We start from the raw sequence: 24,725 nt of genomic DNA on the forward strand, positions 1-24,725 counted from the left end.
TATGCTAAGGAAGTTTCCCACAAAATTTGTTTGAAATTGCTTGAATGGTTTTGAAAGAGGATTAAAAAACAATTACAGTTTATACATTTTTCTCTATAGAATTATAGTAAACTTCATCCTCTTCCCAGGGACAAACAAGGGGCCCCATACACGAAGACTATTCAGTTGACAGCTTTTCTCGAAGTACACTGTAAAGAAGAATGGGTGGGGGTTTTTAATTTTTTAAATTGGCTTAATTTTCTCCCTTTTGGGCCCTACCCCTCAGTACCCTGGGGTGTGTGTGTGTGTGTGCGCAATATGACCAAATTCACAAATTTATTTTTCCCATGTGCCAAGGAAGCTTCCTATGAAATTTGCTTTGGAGAGGTCAAGTGGGTTTTAGAAAAGAACACATGATGCACGATGCCAGATGAAAATGGATCACAGTAAAACACTTGAGCATTTGGATGATTAACAGCAAAGGGTATTTTTGATTATGCAATTCCTATAGGCAGAACAGCACAAACCATACCCACTGATATCCACTGATATACAAGTTACAATATGTAAACCTCCTCATACATTTTTTAAGGTAAAAATTATTTTACGTAAGTTAGTGTGACATATATTTTTCAGAACATTTCATGTTTGGAAGTTGAATTCCTGACACTCAATAGCTTTTGAGTACTTTTACAAGTAGGTGGCCTCTATATACAGTTATGTATATTGTGTCCTGAAGGAAAATATTTAAACTGTGTCCTTAATATTGAGGTATAATTTATATATTTTGGCTGTACTACCGAAAAACCAACAACAATTATAATAATAAATAAAATAAAATAAAACTAAAGAAATACTTTTTCTCACCTGATATTCCAGTTAAGCCCACGTCCTGTAATATGGTACTGCTGGTGACTGTAGTCTGTAGAAAGGGGTATGCCCTGTAAATGGAAGTGTAAAACAACCCTGTCTAGCACCGTGAAACAGTATACAACTTCACACTTGCAAAATCCAAACAGCATCTGTGTCTATACATAAAACTGCATGATTAGTATAACCACCACTTGCGTTTACCAGTAAAGTTCTGCACCCTAGGGATATAGAACCGACCAACTACCCACAAAGATCGGCGTACTGTATGTACACAAACACCAGCACGTCATTAAGAACAATTAAAAGCTCCTGAGAAAGTCAATTTACACTTTCTAATCACACCATCAGCTGCTTCCAGTGTTATCTGCACCCCCTGGTCATGCCTAGCCCTTAAGGCCACCCCCTCCCAAGGGTCTATAGTGTAGCCATTGGCTCTGCATCAGTTCACTGCATATGACAGGATGGCCAGTGGTGGTTGCTAATCCTGTCTGTTGATCAACAAGCCCAGACGTCCCACTGCAGTCAATACCACCTCGGGCCGCCCAATAATAAAACAAGCATGTAACATGTAACACGTGTGTTTATGCCAGTTTATACATTCCATATACAATAGTGTGCTGAAGGGAATACTATGATATATTTAATACAAAATTACTCTAGACTGAACAGTTCTGATTAATTTTTTTTTTTTTTTTTTTTAAACTACTGCATCAAATCAAGTCTTGTTTTATACCAAATTATAAATATTCCAAAAAATAAAATGATTTGTTTGTTACTAAGTTATTAACATTACAAATTATTCTCAAATTAAAGTTAATTTGTTCCCTACCAAATGATTTAGGAGCAAATTCCATTTGTCCATATACATAATCTGCAACAATCACTTTCTATGTAAATGGTGTTGGGTAGATTCCATTTATGTGTTCTCCGAATGTGTGTGTGTATCCAACCACTGTGCACTGTGGATTACAGCCATATGGAATTTCCACCAAACATTGCTTTACTATCAGATCAAATTAATTTGTCCTATTCTCAAAAGTCAATAATATAACACTTTTATTAATGAAATCTGTAGTAATATTTTTCATTTATAAATTAATCTGATTTGCTTTTTACTACAATTTAAAATATTATCCTTTCTTAATTTAATCTGCTGTGATATCAATATTAACTCTTTTGTAGCAGGGCGGCGTGCCATTAACTTAATAACATTGTGGATGTAACTGTGAGCTGCATGCCACTAGTACTTTGACATCAGGAAAAGGCTCTTCCCACGATATTATTCCAGCACAAACACGAAAAGGTTAATACAAATTATTTTGAACATAAATATTACAAACTACACATGCACCCTAAAGGTCAATAATGTATTAAACTTTGGTTCAATACCAATTGCTTTAATTATTTAGGTGGGACGTGTCCTTTGCCCCCCTACCCTGGATCCGCCTCTCGAGAACAAGATATTGTACTAGAAGAATGGAAGGAAGGAAAGGTTTTATTTAACGACGCACTCAAAACATTTTATTTACGGTTATACAGCGTTAAACATATGGATAAGGACCACACAGATATTGTAAGAGGAAACCTGCTGTCGCCACTTCATGGGCTACTCTTTTCGATTAGCAGCAAGGATCTTTTATATGCACCATCCCACAGACAGAATAGTACATACCATGACCTTTGTTACACCAGTTGTGGAGCAGTGGCTGAAACGAGAAATAGCCCAATAGGCCCACAGACTGGAATCGATCCTAGATCGAGTGCACATCAGGCGAGCGCTATACCACGGAGTTATGTCCCACCCCTGTAAGAATGGTGTACATGGTAAATAAATCTGAGGTGAATGTCACACACTGCATTGTCTGGTTATTATCACTGGCCTCAGGTCACGATCCCGACCATGTAAAGTTATACTTAACCTGGCATGTAGATTGCCCAACATCAGACAACGTTCAATGGTTGTAATGTAGGTGATAAGCTGTTCATTGTAACAGTGCCCACGAGCATGTTCCAGCAATGATGTGAAATCGAGATATATCCATGTTTGTCACATTAATGTGGTTGAACGCTATTAAATATTGACGTCTATTAAATATCAAAGAAGTCTGGTTACGGCACATGCTGAAACAAGTCTTTCTTCTTAATACACTTATAAACAATATAAAAATGTAGGTATTCCTAGCCTACCAACAATTCCACTCAATTAGATGTCTCGCCTACCATAAATTATTTCACAGATAACTGCATCCATGTATGTTTATCTCACTACATGGTGTTTTTTGTGTGTTTTTTTAAGTTATAAAAGAAATAATTTGTAATGTAACATTCATGATTAGCATGTTTAAAAAAAAATTAACCATTAAAATGTTTAAAAATTAATTTTAATTTTTAATTTAATTTAATATATATTTATCTTAATATTTTTAAAAATGTACTGAAATGAACATACTTATGTTCAACTATAAACCAAGTTTCATTAATCTAGGACTTAGTTTGTGAGAAATGGAGCTAAACAAAAAAACCATCATTGGAGATGATAGAAAACATTAACACCATCACCACCATAAAAACTTAATATATGTACATATATCTCACTTTTTTAACAGCTTAAAAAGACTGTTCTGTATATGTTCCATTGTTAGATTTCCGACGGACAAGGATTACATCTCAAATACGTTTTCTTGTTGATGAAATCACTGTACTGTGTTTCTAATCATTCTACCATTTTAAATCACTTAAACTTAATTTTAAAGCTATCTTAGAGATGAAGTTTGTTTTGCTTAACAACATCACTAGATGACATTGATTAATTAATCATTGTCTAATTGATGTCAAGCATTTGGTAATTCTGACACTGTGTTCAGAGAAAACATGCTATATGTTTGCACCAGCAAGAGATTTTTTTATATGTACATCCCATTGACAGGACAGCACATACCATGGTCTTTGATATACCAGTCATGGGGCACTGGTTGTTATGCGGAAAAACCCATGGAGTTCACTGAGGATGTTTGATACTACGACTCAAGCACTTCGCTAAATCAAACCCTCAACATCATTTTAATTCCCTAATGTACTGTGAATTCCTTTATCTTCAAGAGCTTAAATGTTCATTGTCTTGCTAAAAAAAAAAAAAAAAAAAACCCAACAACCCCCCCCCCCCCAAAAAAAAAAAACCTCACACATTTCATTGGGCATTTAAATTTGTGGAAAGAAAAAGTGATATAAATTTGCATTATATGTATACCTGTATTAAAATTAGTGTTGTGTTCTTAAATTCTAAGACTGCACTCGTCCATGAATTACATGAACATTAGACCTCCATGAACAAAAGTGATTTCACAGGATATGTTTTAGCCTAAACACAAAATTATGTGTAAGTAAAATCCAGACTGGGTTACTACAGCATCTGGAATAAAGTGTGTTTTATTTAACGACGCCACTAGAGCACATTGATTTGGCATCTGGAATAGAACCAATACATAGAGGGATCAATCAACAACCCATCACACCTCTTGTCAGCCATCTACCAGTGAATGATATCTACTTTGTACTAAGTAGATAAAAAAAAAACACCTTGGAAAGTTTGTTTTGTTTAACGACACCACTGGAGCTACTGGATGTCAAACATTTGGTAATTCTGAATCGTAGTCAACAAAGGAAACCCGCTATATTTTTTCTAATGCAGCAAGGGATCTTTTATATGCACTTTCCCACAGACAGGAAAACACGTACCACGGCCTTTATCCAGTTGTGGTGCACTGGTTGGAATGAGAAAAAAACTAATCAGCTGGAATGGATCCACTGAGGTGGTTCGATCCTTTGACGCAAGCACCTCAAGCGAGCATTCAACTGACTGAGCTAAATCCTGCCCTCACCTTGGAAAGACTGCTTTTAATATTAATATCCTAAGAACGGAGGTAACAAGATGGAGGAAAACGTGTAAACATAATCATCTCCAACACACATGCAAACCAGTGGACATGGCACTTATATTAACTATCAATCTAATCGTGCTGCTATGACAATACCACCTGCCAAGGAATTCCAACTACCCCACCCATCTCTCACAAAGGAAGTGAGTGACCCATCTTTCAAAACCAATGGGGCTCTTCCGACATCTTTCAACAGCAATACAACTGTGGTTTAATACTTGGGAATTAACTTGTTTACACATCATGCAGTGCAGTGATTGACCAAGGGGACCCTTGACAAGTTACCGGCCACACAAGATGCCATCAGTTAACTTGACCGGGCCACAAAAGATTTTATTTGGACACCACTCAAACATCAGATTATACCGAGAAGACCAACAGTGCATGCAATTAGTTAAGCCTCTTAATGCCTATGGAAACGAGAGAAGAATGGTACTAGATGTGTGGAGTTGTAAACACATTCATGACTACATAGAGGCACATGTATCTGTTCAGTTTTTCTCATGTTGAGTAAAATACTAAGTGTTGCACACAATAAAGAAACTCCTGGACATTAGAAAAGGCAATTTCTACACGAGTCAATTGGTCTGCATGCCCGCTATACCTAGATACACCTTTGTTAAAAGACTCGTCACAGCTTACTAGTTATCATAGTAATAATGTAGTGTCGAGGCAGCAGTGGGTTTCTGCCGGCCTCTGTGGCACAGTGGTTAAGTCATTGGACTACAGGCTGGTAGGTACAGGGTTTGCAGCCTGGTAACAGCTCTAACCCAGATCGAGTTCTGAGGGCTCAATGGGTAGGTGTAACGCCACTACATCCTCTTCTCTCTCACTAACCACTAACCAACTAACAACTAACCCACAGTCCTGGACAGACAGCCCAGATAGCTGAAGTGTGCCCAGGACAGCGTGCTTGAACCTTAATTGGATATAAGCACGAAAATAAGTCGAAATGAATGAAATAGTGGGATTCCTACCACATTAACCCATTGGTATCTGTTGAAGGTGGAGGTGAGATCTAACACAATCGGGAGAGCACTCACCACATTAACCCATTGGTATCTGTTGAAGGTGGAGGTGAGATCTAGCACAATCGGTAGAGCACTCGCCACATTAACCCATTGATATCTGTTGAAGGTGGAGGTGAGATCTAGCACAATCGGGAGAGCACTCGCCACATTAACCCATTGGTATCTGTTGAAGGTGAGATCTAGCACAATCGGTATAGCACTCGCCACATTAACCCATTGGTATCTGTTGAAGGTGGAGGTGAGATCTAGCACAATCGGTAGAGCACTCGCCACATTAACCCATTGGTATCTGTTGAAGGTGGAGGTGAGATCTAGCACAATCGGTAGAACACTCGCCACATTAACCCATTGATATCTGTTGAAGATGGAGGTGGCATCCAGCACAATCGGGAGAGCACTCGCCACATTAACCCATTGGTATCTGTTGAAGGTGGAGGTGAGATCTACCACAATCGGGAGAGCACTCACCACATTAACCCATTGGTATCTGTTGAAGGTGAGGGTGGAATCTACCACAATCGGTAGAGCACTCACCACATTAACCCATTGGTATCTGTTGAAGGTGGAGGTGAGATCTAGCACAATCGGTAGAGCACTCGCCACATTAACCCACTGGTATCTGTTGAAGGTGGAGGTGAGATCTAGCACAATCGGTAGAGCACTCGCCACATTAACCCATTGGTATCTGTTGAAGGTGAGGGTGAGATCTAGCACAATCAGGAGAGCACTCACCACATTAATCCACTGGTATCTGTTGAAGGTGAGATCTAGCACAATCGGTAGAGCACTCGCCACATTAACCCACTGGTATCTGTTGAAGGTGGAGGTGAGATCTAGCACAATCGGTAGAGCACTCGCCACATTAACCCATTGGTATCTGTTGAAGGTGAGGGTGGGATCTAGCACAATCAGGAGAGCACTCACCACATTAATCCATTGGTATCTGTTGAAGGTGGAGGTGAGATCTAGCACAATCAGTAGAGCACTCACCACATTAACCCACTGGTATCTGTTGAAGGTGGAGGTGAGATCTAGCACAATCGGTAGAGCACTCGCCACATTAACCCATTGGTATCTGTTGAAGGTGAGGGTGGGATCTAGCACAATCGGTAGAGCACTCACCACATTAACCCACTGGTATCTGTTGAAGGTGGAGGTGAGATCTAGCACAATCGGTAGAGCACTCGCCACATTAACCCATTGGTATCTGTTGAAGGTGAGGGTGGGATCTAGCACAATCGGTAGAGCACTCACCACATTAACCCACTGGTATCTGTTGAAGGTGGAGGTGAGATCTAGCACAATCGGTAGAGCACTCACCACATTAACCCATTGGTATCTGTTGAAGGTGGAGGTGAGATCTAGCACAATCGGTAGAGCACTCACCACATTAATCCATTGATATCTGTTGAAGATGGAGGTGGCATCCAGCACAATCGGTAGAGCACTCGCCACATTAACCCATTGGTATCTGTTGAAGGTGGAGGTGAGATCTAGCACAATCGGTAGAGCACTCGCCACATTAACCCATTGGTATCTGTTGAAGGTGGAGGTGAGATCTAGCACAATCGGTAGAGCACTCACCACATTAATCCATTGGTATCTGTTGAAGGTGAGATCTAGCACAATCGGTAGAGCACTCGCCACATTAACCCATTGGTATCTGTTGAAGGTGAGGGTGGGATCTAGCACAATCGGTAGAGCACTCGCCACATTAACCCATTGGTATCTGTTGAAGGTGAGGGTGGGATCTACATGGCTGTTAACAAAAGTAAAATGTTGTGACTGAAATTTCAAGGTACAGGGCATTCAAAATGGTAATGTTTTATATGACAATTGTAGTCCACTTTAAACATGTATTTCTCCCATTTCACACCCTGTTATTTTTTGTATTGGACAAAAACATTAATTTGATGGGTCCTGCAGTGAACCTATATTAATGGAAATTGCAGTGGCGTAGGCAGAATTTTGTATTTGTGTAGTGGGATATGACACAGAAACCTTTTTAAAGTTATTAATAAGCGAAAAGGTAAACATTTCCCGCACCCCGGGCTACGCCACTGGGAAATAAGTCCTATTAGGCTGACATTTGCTGGGGTGTTCTTTCATAAGCTACGGCCCTAGTACGGGCATTTTTTAAAAAGTTTGCATTATTACCTGATATTATTTATTTAGGCTTGACTGCTAGCTGATGGCCGGCAAATCAAATATTCAAATACATTTACATCAGGTGGCCCTTGTGTTATTGCAAATTCATTATGGGAGGGGGAGGGGGAGGGGGAGGGAGTCGTTAAAAATTGAGGTAAAAGCCAATGTCTGATACTGCATTACGCTAATGTTGAATAGTCCTTTGTTGATCTTTGTGTCATTTAACAATACGTAACGCAAAATCTTGCAGTTTCAATACCCCTCTCCCCTTGCAACGTTTTGTCACCGTGTCATATTTTACTTTGGGGTCTTTAGTAATACACATATGTTAAAAACCAATGGCAATGACTGGTTGCATTTTACTTTATGAATTAATATTACGTTGCACAGTAACCACCACCACAACCCCACCCGCCAAGTATGTTTTGTCACATCCCATAATTCCCACTCTCCTTGGTGCACGTTGCATAGTTCTCAAATGACCCCATTATTCAATCGTAAATAATAATAAAGTAACATACCGCTGGTCGGTAAATGTTATATTTGACCGGATCAACTTTAATTAAATTTCAATATCTATAATACGCAATCTAATATCTCCCAGCAGAACTATTACATTGTAACAGTGTTCAAACTCGCACATGCTGTGCGTCATATGATGTGACATCGGGTACGGCCATTACTTCAAAGGGAGTGAGTAGCACATTTAAATTAAAGGTGGGTTTTTTCCACTTAATTTACAACTACTGTAGTAACGTTTTTTGTTTGTTTTTTAATTACAAAAACCATACCAAAAATGATTTTAAATAATAATAATAATAAAATATTTGAAGAAAAAAAGTACGAAACATATGTACACACCTTTTTACAAAATAAGATCGTCTGCTTAAAATAGCACAGCAAATGATAGTGCAGGGTACACAATAAGTCAATACTTTACTTTCTACGTCCGTTCGGACTATGTAAATAGCGGATTGGACGTGTTGCGATAGATCCCAAATATGTGTTAACGCAAATGGATAAATTAAAACAAAAAGTTGTATTCTTCTACCAAAACTATTATATCAGACAATGTAGGCATTATTACTAAAAACTACAACACAACAGACTGTATCAAAACAGGATAAAACTAATTTGCATATCCAGGTCAGACTTGTTCGTCACGTGTTCGTAATCGAAAAATATACAATTAGCTAAATTAAAAAAAAAATTTATGAGTTCAAGTATCCGCGATAAGAGCAACTTTGGGAATCTTTATTGGGAAACTGTTGGGTCGTAATTGGGAAAAGGTTTGATATTGGATTAGGAATTTACGTTAGGGGAATCCGAATGGGGCCGTTCATCGACCCCAAAATGTATGGTAGATTATACCCATCCGATAGGTACCTACCCATCCGATAGGTACCTAAAGGGGGGTCAGTGGGGCAAAGAAAACGGCCGAAGTGATCGGGTTGACATTACGGAAAACGAAAACGGCCGAAGTGATTCTCATTTAAAAAAAAAAGAAAAAAAAAGACTGAACAAATAATTTCCACAATTTCTCTGACGACGGAAATCCGTCTCACGACGGACAGTTAACAGCCATGGATCTTGCACAATCGGTAGAGCACTCGCCACATTAACCCATTGGTATCTGTTGAAGGTGAGGGTGGGATCTAGCACAATCGGTAGAGCACTCACCACATTAACCCATTGGTATCTGATGAAGGTGGAGGTGAGATCTAGCACACAATCGGGAGAGCACTCACTCTATGTGTTTTGGTCAGTGGATTGTCTGCTGCTTAAGGCATATCTTAAAAGTGACATTTTGCTGTCAGCTGTTGTAGATGTCCTCTCATGGCAATTACAAACTACAAAATCCACTACTGTAGCTAGCAATTGTATTCATCAAATTAACAACCTCATATGTAAAACTGTGGGAGAGAATTGCGACAGAGTAAACAACATTGTCATTAAAAGAAAGTAACGACACTAAGTATCACTGCTTAATGAGCAGCTATCAGAAACCAGTTGCTACCTCTTTGGCTGATCTTGTTACCACTTGGTAGCTAACAAAAATTTCACATGCACTTTCCCTTGAACAAGATAATGCATTAAAATTGCAGACATATGGAACTCTGGCAAAAATACTGCAAAAACACAGCATCATAAATATCTCAAGACTACATATTTCTTTGAAGACATATATGTATGTAAGTATTTGAAACTGCATTACAGCTGATTGATTTGGCTTAATATTGTAAGAAGCATGCGCTTCGCTGCCTACCTCTGAACTCTGAAAACTATGCATCCCCAGTTGAAAGGTGAACTAATATATCAGTCACCACACCACATGGCACCCCATCCCATTCTATTCCACTCCACCACAGCTGTTGGCATCTTTGACAAAATTATTTACGCTTCGCACCTCTACTTTCTTTTTTCAATCTGGCCACCCACCCCCATTTCTGGGCCCTACGCGAGATTGCTTGGATGACAAGAAAGCAGAATGTTTTAAAACCAATCTGGCTATCCTCACTTTACCGGATCCTTCCCCAAATTGCTCAATCTGTGATGTATCAATTGTTAACATAACTAAATGACTGGTAACTGATAAACATTAACCGATACATAAATAGAAAAGCGAAAGTTTGAAACTATTCACACCTTTGAGAGCAAAATCAAACAGCACAAATCAAACAGCACTAACAATTATTACAAATGCTCTTTGAAGTTAACCAGACTGTGTCCATAATTATATATTACATCGCGAGGCTTTCCATGATGTACGAACACAGACAACAAAACACAGGATCAGTTCATTCCGCTTAGTCAGCGATCTATTATTCTTAATTATCACCTTAATCCTCGACAGCCAAGACCACCCAAGACAGGCACGCTTCTCTTGATTGACATGACTGACAATACATTCATCTTTAAAATACTATCGGTAACGACAGTTTGATCAATCCACATGCGTTGAATTTTCGAAGTGCATACTAGGTCGAGAGACCGAGTTTATAGTTTTCGAAGGCTGTTTTTACTAGTTTGTATAGCAAAACCACAGTATAGGAGCATGTTAAAAACATTATGTCATGTCAAAACCACGGAAATGTTGAGCTGTAGTTACGGTTAGAAAGAGATGAAATGCAATTCTGAATATCCTAAACTCTTTACCAGCTGATAACAAAGAAGGAAAAACCACTGAAATGTTGAGCTGTAGTTAAGGTTAGAAAGAGATGAAATGCAATTCTGAATATCCTAAACTCTTTACCAGCTGATAACAAAGAAGGAAAAACCACTGAAATGTTGAGCTGTAGTTAAGGTTAGAAAGAGATGAAATGCAATTCTGAATATCCTAAACTCTTTACCAGCTGATAACAAAGAAGGAAATGGTTTATTCAACGATGCACTCAACACATTTTATTTACGGTTATATGGCATCGGGACCGAACAGATATTGAGGGAGAAAACCTGCCGTTGCCACTTCATGGACTACTCTTTTCGATTAGCAGCAAGGGATCTTTTATATGCACCATCCCATAGACAGGAAACCACATACCACGGCCTTTGATGTACCAGTCGTGGTGCACTGGCTGGAATGTGAAACAGCCCAATGGGCCCACAGACAGGGATCAATCCTAGACTGACGGCGCACTTTACCACTGGGCTAGATCCTGCCCCTTACTATACTAACAAGACCTCAGTTTTCAGAATAGATAAAAAAAAACCTGTAAACAATTAGTAAGATCTAAAGGCCTGTTATGGTCATTACACAGAAAGAAAGAAATGTTTTATTTAACAACGCACGCAACACATTTTACTTACGGTTATATCACGTCAGACATATGGTTAAGGACCACACAGATTTTGAGAGGAAACCCGCTGTCGCCACTACATGGGCTACTCTTTCCAATTAGCAGCAAGGGATCTTTTATTTGCACTTCCCACAGGCAGGATAGCACAAACCATGGCCTTTGTTGAACCAGTTATGGATCACTGGTCGGTGCAAGTGGTTTACACCTACCCGCTGAGCCTTGCGGAGCACTCACTCAGGGTTTGGAGTCGGTATCTGGATTAAAAATCCCATGCCTCAACTGGGATCCCTAACCCATTACCTACCAGCCTGTAGACCGATGGCCTAACCACAACGCCACCGAGGCCGGTCTCATTACACAGATGCTCATTTAATGAAAGCAAAGCAATTAGTTACTAGAAAGAAAAAATCCAATGGGCTAATTTCAGGACTAAATCCTACAACTTAGAAGAAATGCTTGAATGGACAATATTGTCACAAGTTGCCACAACATAATAATATGTATGATAATCTCATCAATTTTATCACTACCACTACAGCAAAAAAATGATACCGTGACAAATGAAAATGACCAAAGCATAACTTACCAGAAAACACTATTCAGTCTCATCTAATAAACCCACAGACACCATTTTATAATGCAAGTTAGATGCACAACTTGTGCAATCTTTTCTACTTGTGTGTTCAAGTATAACTACATACAGACACACATGTATGATGGAGGATGGATCAACACAGATGTCAGTATACATTGTGTCATACAGTGCGATCACAAATACAGTCAAACACAAGTTAAACGGACACTTAAGGGTAAAGACTTGGGGGAGCGGGTTAGAGAGATGGCTGTTGATCAACACATCATTGGGGCCCCCCCGTGTTCAGAAAGTGGAAAATGTATCTGAACACGTGAAATTAAATTTTTGTCTCAGGGAAGCATACCTCGAACACCTCTAATGGATTTGCACCCTTAAATTTACATCCCCAGAGTTACCCCCCCCTTCCTTTCAAACTCTGATGGCCCTGCCTCAATACATTAATAGTCACTAATGGGCATCTTAAATGTGTTTATTATGACATGTTTGCGATTTAAGCGATGCAAATTCTAACTTACATGTACATGTTACAAATTTTCTTTGACCCCCCCTGTATAATTTCCTGCACATGCATCTGGTTTATTTAGCTCTCTGTATTACATGATATCACTTGGGAAACAATATGGCAACCTGTCTTGAACCTTTAGAAAATTGCCATAGTATGGTCTCTTTTAACAGGTGGCTATTCAACACTGGTCTTTGTATTACACAAGCTGATTTTGGAAAATAAAGTGGCCATTACATGTATTTATAATATATCAGATGATTTGGGAGAATACACATGTAGTGGCTGCATGAGCAGCAAAAAAAAGTTTACTTTCTTAGTACATACAAACTATTTACTTTTTTATTGGCATAAAATCAATATTTTAATGGCAGACACATCTGTGTTTATTCAAAAATACTTTCTATTTATGTACCGATATATCTAAACAACACACACACACACACACACACACACAAAAAGAGAATGAATGAATGAATGAATTTATATTTAACAATACTCCAGCACAAAAATGCACATTGGCTATTGGGTGTCAAACAAAAGGTATTAATAATATGATTAAATTAAATTAAAAACAAGTTATTCAATTAAAAATAAAAATAAAAATAATTTTGTGAAAACAGTGTAATGCCAGCGTTAAATGTATATGACCGATTCGAGTACAACACAAGAACTCTTCATCCTTCCCACACTGCGTGTAGGAGCACTGCCACTATCCCACGACTGGCTCGACAGAATGAAGCTTCTTCACAACTACACCATTCCAATCATCTTACCAGTTGAGGGACACAGACAGACAGACAGACAGACAGACAGACAGATACAGAGAGAGTTAAAGTTTGTGTTGTTTGAAGACACCACTAGAGCACATTGATTTATTAGTCATCAGCTATTGGATGTCAAACATTTGGCGATTTTGACAGTCTTGAGTAGCAAGGGATCTTTTATATGCACCATCCCACAAACAGGGTAACATATACCACAGCCTTCGATATACCAGTCATGGGGCACTGGTTAAAACAAGAAATAGCCCAATGGGCCCACCGACAGGAATCGATCACAGACAAACCGCACATCACACGAGTGCTTTACCACTGTGTTACGTCCTGCCCTTACATTACAAAATGAACTGAGCAACTCTTTTAAATATAGCAGCTGCTTATAATTAATACATGTACTTAAATTTTAATTTGTTTTAATATGTAATAGATATCTTTGTATTAGTTTGCAAAAACTATTCTTTCAAAACCATCCATAAAAACTTTAGAATACTGACTTTTTAAATTTTCAATATTAAATTTCTATTTAACATTTTTAATTTTAATAAAATTCGCTCTGTTTGTGGAGACTGCTCCAGAGGAACATTTTACCAAGTTTTAGAACTTATATTACAGTTTCTACGTGATACTGACATTTATCTACTAATTGTATTTATCTGTGATATTTATATTTTTGGCAAAGTTCTTTACACTGTTTTAACTTCACTGTTGAATTTTTATATTGATGTTGCTCATCACTTAGTTTGCATTTACCATAGTTTGACACCCAATAGCCGATGTATTTTTTGTGCTGTGATGTCATTAAACATTCATTTATTCAGAACAATCAAATTAAAACTTCGAGAAGATAGCCTTTAAAATGTTCAATGTTAAATTTCTATTTAAAATTTTAAAAATATAATTTAAAAATTCAGTATTTTCAAAATATTCTATTAGTTTGTGAAATCTTTGTACTGGGTTGAGTATTCATTGAAAACTGTTAGAAAAAATACAAGTATTTATTATAGATGATAATGCACTCGCCTGATGCACAGTCGATCTAGGATCGATCCCAGTCGGTGGACCCATTGGTATATTTCTTGTTCCCCGTGGAATGTGCAATCCTGTCTGTGAGATGGTGCATAAAAAAAGATCCCTTGCTACTAATGGAAAAATGTAGCTGGTTTCATCTCTCCGACTATATGTACAAATTGCCAAATATTTTTAATATGCACTTTCCAATAGACAAGATTGCATATAGCGTACAGCCTTTGATACATATACCAGTTGTGGTGAGCACTGAATAAAAGAGACATTTCTCTTTATACCTAAAAATTTTATAACTAAAATGGTCAAATTATTTTGACCTTAAATGAAGTAAAAAAAAAACCCAGGAAGCACCTGGTTTACTCTAGAACATATTAATCGTCAGCAGACATTTTAAACTGAAAAACAGAACATAAATATCACTTGAAGCAAAGAACTGTTACTGAAAATGGGTAGTAGGCTACTTACAACAGACGGATTTAAATTGAAGTACAGCACAGTGTTTTAAATCTTCACCTGATAAATGTTTTAAGGTGTCTCGTGTAATTTTGATAGTGCAGTTCGTCTTAGAATACAGACAAGTGTAATCCACAAATCTATCTAAACATATCTATTTTACAGTCCCAAGTACACGTAGGTTTACAACACACAAAGTGTCAAGCCTGGCACACTGTATGCAATATTTACAAGTATGTACATGTGTATCAGCATTACCACGAAACCATTCAACTACATGTAACACCGATATTGCCGATATCTCAGTATTTAAGTTCGCCAATATCCTTCGACTGCTAGGAAACAATATAGTATTTGATTTCACTATAATTATATTCAGTGGACTTTGACCAATTGATGTAAAGTTTGTTTTGTTTAACGACACCACTAGAGCACTTGACTTATAAATCGGCAGCTATTGAATGTCAAACATTTGGTAACTCTTAAGAGAGGAAACCTGTAACACTTTTTCAGTAGTTACAAGGGATATATGCACCATCCCACACACAGAATAACACATACAATGGCCTTTGATATACCAGTCTGATACACTGACTGGAACACTGACTGGAACGAGAAATAGCCCAATGGGCCCACTGATGGGGGACCTCAGGTGAACGCTTTACCCTTGGGCTATGTCAGAGCCTCTAGATGATGGTAGCCCCACTCCAATGGCTAGTGATATTCAATGTTGGGCTAGTAAATAACTACTACTGTCATGCCCGATGGCTAGTGAAAAACCATTTGTGAAATGTTACAGTTAAGTCTATTTTGTAAATATGAATATCCTGACCCCACCCCAACCCCCCAATGTTAAGTGTTTTTAAGCTCTATCTCCTTCTTTAGGTAACATATCTGATCATTACTAGTATCTTGTAAAATTGTATTAACTTAAAGTAAAATAGGGCTAGAGAATTTTAATCATGACTAGTAAATGTTTTTTAAATCACTGATCCCATGGCTAGTGGATTTTTATAAGATTCTAGAAGCACTGGCTGTCCTGCCCCCTCCATCTGATGTAGACCAGAGGCAAGGTGCCTGCTTCATGTGTGATCGATCAACAATCAATCCCTATGTAATAAAGACTGGTATGTGCTATCCTGGCTGTGGGATGGTGCATCTAAAAGATCCCTAGTTGCTAATTGAAAATAATAGCCCATGGATTGGTGTCAGTGGGTTTCCTCTCTTTTCATCAGAGGCCATATGATGATTAAAGTAAAAGTAAAGTTTGTTTTATTTAACGATGCCACTAGAGCACATTGATTTTTTTTTATCTTATCATCGGCTATTGGACGTCAAACATATGGTCATTCTGACACTGTTTTTTACAGGAAACCCGCTGTCGCCACATAGGCTACTCTTTTATGACAGGCAGCAAGGGATCTTTTATTTGCGCTTTCCACAGACAGGATAGTACAAACCATGGCCTTTGTTGAACCAGTTATGGATCACTGGTCGGTGCAAGTGGTTTACACCTACCCATTGAGCCTTGCTGAGCACTCACTCAGGGTTTGGAGTCGGTATCTGGATTAAAAACTCCATGCCTCGACTGGGATCTGAACCCAGTATCTACCAGCCTGTAGACCGATGGCCTAACCACGACGCCACCGAGGCCGGTCATATAATGATTAATAAAAATGTGCTGTGTACATCATTAAGTAAAACATTTCTTCCTTCTTCCACTGACCAAACCAGCATCTGTATAATGTGAATTTCTGTAAATACTGGAATGATCAGTGGCAATACCTTGGGTGAAGGAAAGAAATGTTTTATTTAACGACGCACTCAACACATTTGTTTTATGGTTATATGGCATCAGACATATGGTTAAGGACCACACATATTAAAGGAGGAAACCTGTTGTCGCCACTTCATGGGATACTACCGGCCTCGGTGGCGTCGTGGCAGGCCATCAGTCTACAGGCTGGTAGGTACTGGGTTCGGATCCCAGTCGAAGCATGGGATTTTTAATCCAGATACAGACTCCAAACCCTGAGTGAGTACTCCTCAAGGCTCAATGGGTAGGTGTAAACCACTTGCACCGACCAGTGATCCATAACTGGTTCAACAAAGGCCATGGTTTGTGCTATCCTGCCTGTGGGAAGCGCAAATAAAAGATCCCTTGCTGCTAATCGGAAAGAGTAGCCCATGAAGTAGCGATAGCGGGTTTCCTCTCAAAATCTGTGTGGTCCTTAACCATATGTCTGACGCCATATAACCGTAAATAAAATGTGTTGAGTGTGTCGTTAAACAAAACATTTCTTTCTTTCTTTCATGGGCTACTCTTTTCGATTGGCAGCAAGGGATCTTTTATATGCACCATCCCACAGCCTTTGATGTACCAGTCGTGGTGCACTGGCTGGAGCGAGAAATAGCCCAGTGGGCCCACTGACAGGGATCGATCCCAAATCGATCGTGCATTAAGCGAGTGCATTACCACTGGGCTACGTCTCGCCCCATACCTTGGGTGAAATCCATCAAACTCAGCTCTCACTGTGATTCAGCAGACTGCACCAGTCTCAACTGAATAGTTTTAGACGGTCAGCTGTCTGTGATCAAACCATGCCAGTTTCAATTTACACTCCCATATTAAAATGCTATGATGAAAAACATTATAGTTTTATTAGTTTAAACATAATACTGTCTATGGGTTTTTTAATTTTTTTTATCCATACCATAAACCATAATATCTACACCAGCATTATATCCATACTACAAATCATATTATCCATACTAAAAATCATAATAACAAATTATTCACACTATAAACTTTAACTATAATATAAACCATATTCAGAACACAAATCATAATTTATTTTCCATATCATAAACCAAATCTCAAATTGTACATTGTATGAGCCCGCATAGCGGGTCATACAAAAGTGTGCACATTGTTTTTTTCGGTTCATGTCGCATAAGAATGCAAACATTCATTCACTATCATTTGAATCAGGTGATTTTTGTGTAAATGATGTGCATTTTTACGGATCGTTTAGTTATATTGGAAGGAATTGTCCTATTCGTCGTGGTGGTGGTGGGGTGGTGTGTGTGTGTGTGTGTGTGTGTGTATATATATCCATACCATAAGCTGTAATAATATGCATTTCATACCATAAACTAAAATATCCATACCATAAGCTGTAATATTATGCATTTCATACCATAAACTATAATATCCATACCATAAGCTGTAATATTATGCATTTCATACCATAAACTATAATATTCATACCATAAGCTGTAATAGTATCCATACCTTAAGACATAGTATTATTCACACGATAAACCAAGGTCAGCATCGGCATGCTTCTCCTATCGGTCATAGTCATCATCATCATCATCATCCCAAAGTGTTTTTAGTTGTGTCACACACACACACACACACTGACCAATACCTTGCTGTACCTAACAAACCTATTTGTGGTAATAACAGTAAATCTTTTTTCACCAGCCAGACACACACTGAAATGATAAGTTTCCATACAAGTCTTTACAACACACGCAGGCCCCACCTCACCAGGAAGGGTCTGTATGTAGTTGGCTATATCAACATAAATCTGAACATTATCACGTTACCATACACAAGACAGGTTCGTGATATGCCCAATGGATTCTTTGATAAGACAAACAGGCTGGTCAGTGGTAAACTGCATTCAACAGGGCTACTTGCTTCATACACTGCTTTCCTACGCTGTCCACAATGAACGCTTTCATCCCGTGCTATCAGACCGTCAACAGTGACAACAAAAGCCTCGTGCCCACAACAAACGTGAACTAAACTCTCCAATTTTGGCTACAAAAACACAACATAATTGCTCCGTTCATCTTTTACAATTAGTGAAAGGAGACATTGTCAAATACAGTGTCCACTGTACGCGTCCACTCATGAAAAACATATATATATAATATGTATGTGTGTAGACAATTAATGAAGCTGACAACACCCAAATCCACCTCTCCAAAACACACAGTAGTTCACTTAAGAGGTACAGCCCCTCGAAATTAATGACGGCATTCAGCAGTGCCACTGTAAAAAGCTGTCACAAAATTTGAGTTCTAACCGCATTTTTATCACTGTCTGGCATTTACTTTATTACTACTATTTTAAAGTTTGTGTTGTTAAACATCACCGACAGAGCACATTGATTAATTAATCATCGGCTATTGATGTCAAACATACAGAAATTCAGAGGAAATCCATTACATTTTTCCATTAGTAGCAAGGGTCTTTTATATGTATTTCTCTACACACAGGAAAGCACATACAATGGCCTTTGACCAGATGAGGTGCACTGATTGAAAAAAAAACACCCCAAAAAACTAAGCTGAATGGATCCACCGAAGTGGTTCGATCCTGTGACACAAGCACCTCAGGCGAGCATTCAACCGACACAGAGTTAAATCCCACCCCTTATTTTGAAACTGCTGCCGGAATAAAGAAAGAAAGAAAGAAAGAAAGAAGGAAAGAAAGAAAGTAATGTTATATTTAATGATGCACTCAACACATTGTATTTATGGTTATATGGCGTCAGACATATGGTTAAGGACCACACAGATATTGAGAGAGGAAACCTGCTGTCGCTACTTCATGTGCTACTCTTTTCGATTAGCAGCAAGGGATTCTTTATATGCACCATCCCACAGACAGGGTAGCACATACCATGGCCTTTGATATACCAGTCGTGGTGCACTGATTGGAACGAGCCACCAGAAGATGGATCTGAATTCCAAGAACTGGAAGTATCACTTCATAACTTTATTTTCCCAATACTTTCCCATCCATGTCCAATGTCCAATGAACTAGTTTACTGCATTAATGAACATACTGTTTTTCAACTTCCAGTATATGTGCTAACTGGTCAAAACCATCTCCCCTCCCCAACCCCAAACAAATAGTTGCTCATAATGCCCTTCTTATATGTGTTACTGTAATTTTGTTTAAACATGCAGATTCACAATTTTGGGAGCGACATTGAAAAACATCATTTATTTGCTATTGCCTGAAAATTACAAATACATATCAGGCATTGAAGTAACTCAAGTAAAGTTATTCAGGTTACCACATGTCAGTAGTCAAGAACGGTATTTCGTTCTCCACAAATATTTTTATTAATTGTGCTGCTTAAATATAAAATATAAATGACACACAACTGAACAGAAAGAAAGAAATGTTTTAGTTTTAACGATGCACTCAACACATTTTATTTACGGTTATATGGCATCAGACATATGGTTAAGGACCACACAGATTTTGAGAGGAAACCCGCTGTCACCACTACATGGGCTACTCATGGGATCTTTTATATGCACCATCCCAGACCAGATAATACATACCAAGGCCTTTGATATAGTAGTTGTGGAGCACTGGCTGGAACAAGAAATAGCCCAATTTGACCAATATAATTATGAAGACAATTTCCTACAACCAGTCAATTCCTGTTCTTAAGTCTAATCTGGAATATGTATGTAAATAAAATATTCTTTTGCCAGTATCATGCAAATAAAATTTATTCTATTCCTTCTTTTAAGCATTTAAATAGCATTTAATACCATCACTCTTCATTTTCACAAGAAAAACATTTTATTCAACTAATCTACATTACCTAACAAAAGACGTCCATAAAAATATTTGACAACTTTGATTACACAAGTACTATATAATGGGGACAGCATAAACATAATGGGCTACTCAGACACAGATATACTGTGGAGACATTAAAACAAATGGCTACGAGAACAACAAACAGGCTTTACAGTATTAGCAACACAGAGTTTATTACCCGAATTATCACGGAGGAGGATTATTGGGAACAAATAAATATAACGATAAAACACACTCAATAAACTAATGGCAATCACTATAGGAAAATAAATTAACTGCTCCAAGTGGTGTAATTATTTTTTGGATAAAGATTGTGACAGATATTCATTAACACAGTTTTCAGAACAGATAAGATTTGATCAGTGTTTCAGTAGGATAGTGTTCATTTAATAACCGTGTGTATGTTAGCATCCAATTAAAGGAAAGGAATGTTTGTTTAACGTCTCGGCACATTTTAAACTTAAGCAATTTGGTGTCCAACACAAGATTATTTCAAAACTTGGTCGTGCAAGTAGTAAAGAGAGACAGGGATAGATAGTGGTACAATACAATATTTATATGGCAAGATACATTTAAAAATGGTTATTTCAACACTTGATCATGTAACAAGTAAAGAGAGACAGGGATAGATAGTGGTGCAATACAATATTTATATGGCAAGATACATTTAAAAAATGGTTATTTCAAAACTTGATCATGTAACAAGTAAAGAGAGACAGGGATAGATAGTGGTGCAATACAATATTTATATGGCAAGACACATTTAAAAATGGTTATTTCAACACTTGATCATGTAACAAGTAAAGAGAGACAGGGATAGATATTGGTGCAATACAATATTTATATGGCAAGATACATTTAAAAATGGTTATTTCAAAACTTGATCATGTAACAAGTAAAGAGAGACAGGGATAGATAGTGGTGCAATACAATATTTATATGGCAAGACACATTTAAAAATGGTTATTTCAAAACTTGATCATGTAACAAGTAAAGAGAGACAGGGATAGATAGTGGTGCAATACAATATTTATATGGCAAGATACATTTAAAAATGGTTATTTCAAAACTTGATCATGTAACAAGTAAAGAGAGACAGGGATAGATATTGGTACAATACAATATTTATATGGCAAGATACATTTAAAAATGGTTATTTCAACACTTGATCATGTAACAAGTAAAGAGAGACAGGGATAGATATTGGTACAATACAATATTTATATGGCAAGATACATTTAAAAATGGTTATTTCAACACTTGATCATGTAACAAGTAAAGAGAGACAGGGATAGATATTGGTACAATACAATATTTATATGGCAAGATACATTTAAAAATGGTTATTTCAAAACTTGATCATGTAACAAGTAAAGAGAGACAGGGATAGATAGTGGTGCAATACAATATTTATATGGCAAGATACATTTAAAAATGGTTATTTCAAAACTTGATCATGTAACAAGTAAAGAGAGACAGGGATAGATAGTGGTGCAATACAATATTTATATGGCAAGATACATTTAAAAATGGTTATTTCAAAACTTGATCATGTAACAAGTAAAGAGAGACAGGGATAGATATTGGTACAATACAATATTTATATGGCAAGATACATTTAAAAATAGTTATTTCAACACTTGATCATGTAACAAGTAAAGAGAGACAGGGATAGATATTGGTACAATACAATATTTATATGGCAAGATACATTTAAAAATGGTTATTTCAACACTTGATCATGTAACAAGTAAAGAGAGACAGGGATAGATAGTGGTGCAATACAATATTTATATGGCAAGACACATTTAAAAATGGGAGTTTATATGATAGGATACAATAACTGTTTGGCAAAATACACCAAAAGAACTTGGTGAACTTGGTGTATATGGTAGGATACAATACATTTTTTAAATGTTGTGTACGGTAGAATGCCATAACTGTACAGAAAATATGTTTTAAAAGGGGGTGTATGCTAAGATATATAACTGTATGGTAAACACATTTTAAAATGGTATTTATGATAGAATACAATAACTGTACAGTAAATATGTTTACAAATAGTGTGCATGGCAAGATACAATAATTGTATAGTAATAATATTTTTAAATTGTGTGTATGGTAAGATATATAATTGTAGAGCTGGTTAGTATTAAAATCTGAGGTTCGTTATTAGTATTGGTATTTTTATTTTTAGATTACCGATACCGATATCGAGTGGTATTTTCAGTATACTGGGCTTTAAATGCATACCCGAGTCATCTAAATAAAATTCCATGCACATGGCTCGTCTCATTTATACCCATTTGCATTTGTCACATATATTACTAAATGGCGGGAAACATTTATTAATACCGAAATTTATATATTTTGAAATTTGCTCGGTACGGTAAAAATCGGCATGGACATAATACCAATACCAAACAGTATATAAATTATACTGCCCAGCTCTATATAACTATAGTAAATATATTTTTAAATAGTGTATATATGGTAGGATACAACAACTGTGTGGTAAATACCGTATTTTCCCATGTATTATGCGCACCCATGTATTATGCGCATCCCCCACTTTGAACGTTTATTCCAAGAAAAAAACCATGAACCACAATATAATGCGCAGCAGGTTTTTTAAACCACAAAACTAAAGATGAATGCAAGATGTACCGTTTTTCGCCTGTCACAAAAATTCTTTAAAAAGCGAAAGTAGCAGTATATTAAAGAAAGGAAAACTTAAATTACTGGTTAAGTACTTGCGTACATAGACCTATATATGTCACACAAAAAACGTAGGCAAGTACTTGCATACTTACATGTCATACATGCATAAATCAGGACAAACATTATATACGGTACCGATACACTGTGTAAATGACAATAATAAATAAAAATGTAGCATATTACATTTGATTCTCGTGCTTAACGTGAAGACGCGAGATTTCGAGACTGTAATCACTTGTACTCGCACGTCACCGAGTTAGAGTGTCACGGCAAAGTATACGTTCTGACTTCTGATTGGTTAATGATGCAAGCCGATGCATACTGACCGAAGTGTATAGCTACAGAAGACGCGAATGATTCATACTCAGCGCTCCTAGTGTCACAAAGTGTCATTTTAAAACGCTAAATCACAAATGTTTTTGTTTCACACTAACAATAAATGTCATAAACTGTCTAACTATTGTACCTTTGTTTTTGTTGTGTTTTGAATGTATGGCTTATATACATTGTGGTAACACGCCAGCGTGTGTATGAAAAGAAAAATAAATTTTAACAGAAAGGTATAAATTGTCATTAAAAAATAGCAAATCATTCATTGCCAAAATGTCTGCAAAGAGAACATCATACACTGCTGCTGAGAAACTTAAGGTCATTGAGTATGCATCGCACCACGGAAATTGAGCTGCTGCCCGTCATTTCGGACTTGGAGAATCCAACGTTAGAGCTTGGTGAAAAAAAGAAGAGAGCGAAAAGTTCCTGACTGGAATACATGTACGCGTGCAAGAGAAAGGATGGTTCGATGAAGATATTATGGAAGAATGGGTTAGGACAGTATGGGCAAAGCGACCTGGCGGGATGAGGAAAGAGCAGTCCATGTTGATTTTAGACACATTGCGATGTCATGGACAACCAGAGATTAAAAGGCACTTCAAATCTCTAAGGACACTACTAGCGATCATCCCAGGTGGCATGACGTCGGTTCTGCAGCCCCTTGATGTGTCTATCAACAAACCCTTCAAAACCATTATTCACCGAAAATGGAATGAATGGTTGATGACTGGCGAGAAGACGTTTACAGCAACAGGGAGAATGAAACGTGCCGAGCTGTCCGAAATTTGCCAATGGATTATAGACACCTGGACTGAAATTGACAGGTCAATAGTCGTAAAGTCCTACAAAAAATGCTGCATTTCTAATGCCGTGGATGGAAGTGAAGATGATATTTTGTTTGCCGATGTGCTT

General features: G+C 37.6%; 1 protein-coding gene across 1 annotated transcript in view; it reads right to left on the bottom strand.

Moving 5' to 3' along the window:
• Positions 1–24,725, bottom strand: part of LOC121375536 — a 138,586-nt gene that overhangs the window by 26,161 nt on the left and 87,700 nt on the right. Inside the window, exon 10 of the mRNA XM_041503039.1 lies at positions 847–920. Within this exon, the coding sequence (XP_041358973.1) occupies positions 847–920 (74 nt within the window). The remainder of the gene's footprint in view (positions 1–846; positions 921–24,725) is intronic.

The sequence above is a fragment of the Gigantopelta aegis genome, chromosome 6 (genome assembly GCF_016097555.1).
Source record: "Gigantopelta aegis isolate Gae_Host chromosome 6, Gae_host_genome, whole genome shotgun sequence".
Classification (NCBI taxonomy): domain Eukaryota; kingdom Metazoa; phylum Mollusca; class Gastropoda; order Neomphalida; family Peltospiridae; genus Gigantopelta; species Gigantopelta aegis.